Here is a 6,033-nt window from a genome sequence, read left to right on the forward strand (position 1 = left end):
GCTTGTTAGACCCTATCACCTATTGCCACTGTCCCAGACCACTGCTGACCATGGTCCCATCCATAAAGAGAGCTTGCCTCAAAAAGACTGTAGCAACTCAGACCAACGGCCTGCCCCGAACCGTGCCTGTTCAGGTTTCTGGCTGCAGGGAGTGACAGAGCCTGCTGCTGGGTGATGATGCCCAGCATCCCACCTGTGTGAGGTGTGAGCAGGAGCAAGATCTGCTCTACATGGTTGTGAAGCTTAAGGAGGAGATTGAGACGCTGAGGACCATCACGGAGTGTGAAAAGGAAATTGACTGGTGGACTAACTCCCTGGCGTGCCACTCAGAGAAGCTCCAGGGGGATACTCCCCAAAAGGTGATGAACCCCTTGCCCTGTCAGGCAGAGGGAGAAGACCTGAGACAGCTCCTGCCCTGTCGCTGTTGGGCAGAGGTAGGGGACAGAACAAATGATGAGGTTTGGAAGCTAGTTCCAGTTGGGGGCCGTGGGCAACCTCCCTCCCTCCCTACCTGCTTTGCTTCCCCAGGTGCCCCTCTGTAATAGGTTTGAGGCCGTGGATCTTGAAGAGGAGGTAGGCGAGGTTGTGGTGCAGGCCCACCTACAAGGTCACATAGAAAGATGCAGTAGTCCCCGTGCCTCAAGACCTCCTCAGATAAGAAAGAAAAAAGGGTAATTGTAGTAGGCAATTCCCTTCTGAGAGGGATGAAGGGCCCAGTATACAGCATTGACCCTCATTGTAGGGAAGTTTGTAGTCTACCTGGAGCCCAGATCAGGGACATCACAAGGATGCTACCCAGCCTGGTGCACCCAACAGGAACAGAACAGCATGGCACAGCATGTGTCGTGGAATGCAACCCCCCTTCAGTTTGGAAGGAGCAGGCATGTCTCCCTCTTTATCTGATATTTGAGGCTAACAGCTTCTTTTGTTTGGCCCCAGAGCACCCTAGCCAGACCCATTAGCCCAGTCTCTGGGCACCCACAGGCAGTGTGGGGGATGATGGAAGGCTCCAGGGGTGCCCACTCCAGTGTGGGGGTGCAGAGAAGCTTCTAGAGTGCCTACACGTCATAATCTGATCAGCCAGTATAAAAAACGGGACACTCGTCGGCGACTCGGCCCCTTGTGCGGGTCCCTCGGAGCACGAGCTTGGCCCCTGCCGCCGGGAGCCACGGGCCCCCCCGCTCCCCGGGATGGAGACTCCACTTGCCTTGCCACCACGTGTGTAAGTAAAACTTCTCGCAGGATTGCGAGTACATTTATACTTTTCGTGCACATTTGCACATATATTTTCCGTGCACATTTGCACGGGTACTTTAAATTAATCCTCGCACAGTCGCGAGTGGCCGCTGAGAGCCCCTCGCACAACCGCGAGTGTATTTTCCTCCCGTGCTTTCAGATAAGCACGTGTAGGATTCCGTGCACACTGGCACGGGTAAGTAAATTATTTCCTCGCACAATTGCGAGTGTATTATAAATTTACCCTCGCGGAATCGCGAGTGCACACTTCTCGTACTCACTACGAGTACGTGCATCTCTTTTGCACCGTGTTTGGCAAGTGTGTGCTTCTCCGGGACCCAAGGCTGGCTCCGGCATTGTTTTGGTGCAGCCACGTGCATGCACACTGTGGACCGCTGTTGTATTAGTTGCTGCCCCTTCAAATTATTTCCTCAACTGATATCTGAACCTGTATTTAAGTCACTTGTGGAGTGCAAGAACCCTGTTTCTTACTGGTTTAATAAAAGTTGCTGTGGACTCTGTTGTCCCTTAAATTAACCTTGGGGTGCCTCCGTGTAATATTTCATGACAGCATGGCAAAATGAACTGTGGCAAAGCACAGTGCAGCACAGCATGGCATCGCACAACAGGGCACGGCGTGGCACTAGACAGCACAGAAGAGCAGAGCAAGCGCAGGTGACAGGGAGGAGAGGAGGTCTACATGTTAGAAGCAGGTCTTGGAGCAGGGGAGGGAGTCTACATATTAGAAGCAGGTGGTGGGCAGTAGATGGTGTCAGCATCCCAGATTCTTCTGTCAACCTTGCAATCTCCCGTGACGTCACTCTGGTCCCGTTAGTGCAGACGAGTGAAGGTGTTGGTGCCAACCCTTCAGGGACACAGAAGGAAGAGATGTAAAGGTGGGAAAAGCACACTTGCACAAGACAAATGCACGCTCCCAGTGCTGAATACCCATCCAATCCCATCCCACTCCCAGAAGTATTTGCATTTTTGCAGGACCCCTGAGAGGCCATGCCCAAGTACCCCATCCTCGGTCGGCCTCACAATGGCAGTAGCTCTGCTGAGCACTCAGTACTGCAGGGTGGGAGAGCCCAAACCCAGGGATGTGCAGGGAACCCGCATGTGGCAAGGACAGGGGGCTCACATGGTGGCTTTCCAGTCATCCTCAATCTTGTCCTGGTGTGACCGCCGGAGCCACATGGTCTTCAAAGTCTCCTTTCCCTTCTTGTCCACAAAGCACTGGCCCGTGAAGACGGTGATGGAGTCTGTGGGATGAAGCAGGAGGTGGAGGTGAGAGTGGCCAGATGTGCAGATAAGTGCTGAGCCAGGACAGGGGACATCAGACCTGGGCTGTCCCTGCCCTCTGGGGACAGCAGTGATGGGGAAAGCAGGTAGAAGGGGTCAGAGGGCTGGGGCTCTCACATGGAGATGGGCAGACAGCAGTAGGCTTCAGCCCCGCACATCCTGTGTGCTCTGGGACTGGGAGGTGACACCAGCTAAGGACTTCCACGGTCAAGGATGGGGGATCATCGAGGACGTCACAGGGGAGGGCAGAATAGCATGAAGGACACCACATGGGAGGGCAGGAGAGCACTGGGGACATCAGAGGATGAACAGGAGAACGTTGGAAACAGCAGAGGTAGGGCAAAGGACAAATGAAGACATGGCAGGAAAGGCAGGGGAACTGTGGGGAAAGCACAGGAAGGTCAAGAGATCTTTGGGGACATCAGAAGAAAGGCAGAAGAGCTCTTAAAGCATCACAGGGAGGGCAGGGGAGCTCTGAGGATATCACAGGGAGGGCATGGGAGATCTGGGGTCATTGCAGAAAGGGCAGGGGAAGATTTGGAACATCACAGGGAGGGCCCAGGAATGGTGGAGACATTGCAAGGGAGGTTCGGGGACACTAGAAGTCGGGCATGGGACCATGGGAGACATCACAGGGAATACAAAAGACCATTGGCAACATTACAGGTAAGGCAGGGGACCATTGGGGACATCACAGGGAGGGCAGGGGAGTTCTGCAGGCACTGCAGGGAGGCTGGGGACGGAAGAGCACCTGCAAAGTTCCAGTTGATGGTGAAGCCGAAGGTGACGTTCTTGCTACATGTGTTTGGGTTATGCTGGAACCCTACCAGTGGTGAACGCTGGATGGTGCCTGGGGTGTCTTTCACAGCCGTGAGGTAGGACCCATTAAATTTGCCTTCTTTATCCACAGGCCCGATGGTCATGTTGGAGCCCAGGTCGTTGATCCACTCACCGGTCAGCTCGCACTATAGCGGAGGGGACCCAGTATTGGTGCCACAGCACAGCCCAGTCACAGACAGGGCAGCAAGAGGGGGCATCCCTGGGAGACAGAGCCCCCCTGCCCAACCTGCCCCATGCATCCCAGCCCTGACATTACCTTTGTTACAGAGAAGCCAGGAACCACCAGGGCCAGGCTGAGCACCAGGAGGAAGGGAGTCACTTGCACCATCTCTGCAGCAGGCAGACAGACAGCTGGAGAACACGGGGATGTGCTCCTCGTAGTTGTCTGCCGATGTGTCTGCTCCCTCAGCTTTTTATTGCTACCAGGCCTGCGGGTGGCACCTCCAGTCAGGATGTTGTGCAATCTGGATGTTTCCAAATTGGGAGTTCCTAGCCGTAAGTGAGGACATTTACAGGCAGATACTCCCGCAAGCATCTGCTGAAACTATCCCTCCTTGTGCTGATACAGACCTGCCCCAGGATCACCAGACAATCTCGAGACAAGCCCAAGTCATGTTCTCACCTTGGTTACAAGTGTTCTTGCTTTGATCACAAGGGTAGCGAGTAGAAATGAACAGGCCTTCCTCACCTGGTGGTCACTACACAGACCAGCATTATGGTCCTGCCTAGGGTACCAATGTTCTTGTCTTGATCAAAGAGTGTGAGTTCCTACCCCTATTGGAATGACTCTCACAGCAGGGAGAAAAGTGTTGTAACATGATAAGCTGAAAAAAGTGATAAACCAAATTCAGACCAGTGGACAGAAATCCCTAATCACTGTCCCTCACGATGCAGAGGAGGTACTTCATGTCTAATGAAGAGTGAAGAAAAATGAAGAACGTAGATGCTAGGAAGTCCTGTTGGGATGGTCTCCGACGGCAGATGGAGCATTAAAATTTATGCTACACCCTATCATGAATTTTGTGACTCTCATTATACTATGTTTGTTGTTCAATTTTCTATATCAAACTTTGAAAAAAATGGTAGGTAGGGAGTAGGTTGCCTTAGCTTCTTGAATTATTTGGTGTTGTGCTTCTTACAGAACTTGTTTAGAAAATGCTTATCCAGACTTCACTTGGCATAACTTAAGTACGTTTAGCATAACTTCTGCAAGCTGTGAACTTTCAGAGCGTAAACCGAACTTACCAAAAAGCTGGGATTTACCCCCAGCTTCGATTACAGTTAGACCCCGGGACCCTGTGCATTTCTGGAAAAGGGTGAAGCAAAAAGCTATGGAGATAGGAAACTGGACTTATCTGAAACTATATCAGTTCCTACCCCTGTTATTGAGGCGCCACCCGTTGAACCTGTTGACTCTATGGCTTTTCCCGTCATATATCATAACCCTGCAGGGGGGGAGCCCCATGAGCACGATTCTTATTCCTGGAAAGTAATTCTAGATTTGCAAAAAGCCACTGCTCAGTACGGGCCTAACTCCCCCGCGGTTATGCAGCTGTTACGTTTGTTATCTATGGAAGCTATGACTCCCTACAATGTTTCTCAGTTAGCTCAGATTATTTTTCAACCTGTACAGCTCTCAGTGTTTCGAAGTATTTTGCAGCAAAGGGCTGAGGCACAAGCAGTGGTAAACATACGCTTCCCAGAAACTGATCCCCGTTCTTCTACTGGTGTGGATGTATTGATGGGCTCGGGGCGGTTTATTGATCCGCAAGTTCAAGTGCAATGGCCTCCTCTAGTGCTTGAGCAAGTGAAGGCCATAGGGATCCAGGCTATAATTAGAACAGCAGAGCTGGCAGAACCAAAACAGAGATATACTGCTATCAAGCAGGGTCCTAAAGAGCCGTTTCTTTCCTTCGTTGAAAAATTACTAGCGTCTGTCGAACGTCAGGTATTCGATGCGAATGTCTGGGGACTGCTAGTAAAACAGCTAGCTTGTAAAATGCTAATACAGATTGCCAAAAGGTGATTGAAGCCTTGCCAGGGGATCCAACTTTAGAAGCAATGATTACTGCTTGTGCCAAGGTCGGTTCAGTGGAACATAAAATGACTGCACTTGCTGCTGCTATGGCAGCAGCTAAAATACAATATCAAAAGTGCTATGAAAGCAGTCGGAATGGTCATGTAAGACTCATCAGTCCACATAAAAACAAACAGGCTTCAAAAGCTGTGCACACACCTGTCTATGATACAGCCTCAGTAACTTGCTTCAAATGTGGAAAAAAGGGACATTTTTCTAAGCAGTGCCATTCTAGGTATCATTCTAATGGACAGCTACTGCCACAGGGAAACGACAAGACAAGCGCAAGGGGGCGCGTGCAGACACAAATGCCTCCTTCAACAATGCCTTGCAACCCTGGCAATCCGTTTCTGGGATCAGTGCACATGCAGCCCTCTGTGACACACTATCAGGAAAAAACAGCGGAGCAGCCGGGATGGATGTATCCACCGCCCACACAGTAACTATAACAACTCAAGAGGTGCATAAAGTGCCCCTGGAGGCTTGGGGGCCAACTGGCAGGGGACTGAGTGCTTTGTTAATAGGACGATCAAGTAGTACCCTGCAAGGATTAATGGTACACGTGGGGGTTATTGATG

The 6,033-nt window shown here is 51.3% G+C and overlaps 1 protein-coding gene across 1 annotated transcript; it reads right to left on the reverse strand.

Moving 5' to 3' along the window:
* Nucleotides 1-1,715: 1,715 nt before the first annotated feature.
* On the reverse strand, nucleotides 1,716-3,759 carry LOC309451660 (avidin-related protein 1-like). The gene is made up of 4 exons (XM_082075582.1): nucleotides 3,635-3,759; nucleotides 3,290-3,503; nucleotides 2,378-2,498; nucleotides 1,716-2,101 (listed from the first exon to the last, which is right to left on the reverse strand). The coding sequence occupies exons 1-4, from the start codon at nucleotides 3,704-3,706 to the stop codon at nucleotides 2,068-2,070; spliced, it is 441 nt and encodes a 146-aa protein (XP_081931708.1). The 5' UTR covers nucleotides 3,707-3,759; the 3' UTR covers nucleotides 1,716-2,067.
* Between the last annotated feature and the right edge of the window lie 2,274 nt (nucleotides 3,760-6,033).

The sequence above is a fragment of the Streptopelia decaocto genome (genome assembly GCF_964273445.1).
Source record: "Streptopelia decaocto genome assembly, chromosome: Z".
In the NCBI taxonomy this organism is placed as follows: Eukaryota; Metazoa; Chordata; class Aves; order Columbiformes; family Columbidae; genus Streptopelia; species Streptopelia decaocto.

Coding starts and splice junctions, on each gene's coding strand:
- LOC309451660 (XM_082075582.1), bottom strand. CDS start 3,706: ATGGTGCAAGTGACTCCCTTCCTCCTGGTGCTCAGCCTGGCCCTGGTG. Junction 3,504..3,634: donor CTGGCTTCTCTGTAACAAAG/GTAATGTCAGGG, acceptor CCTCCGCTATAG/TGCGAGCTGACCGGTGAGTG. Junction 2,102..2,377: donor GATGACTGGAAAGCCACCAT/GTGAGCCCCCTG, acceptor GTGTCCCTGAAG/GGTTGGCACCAACACCTTCA.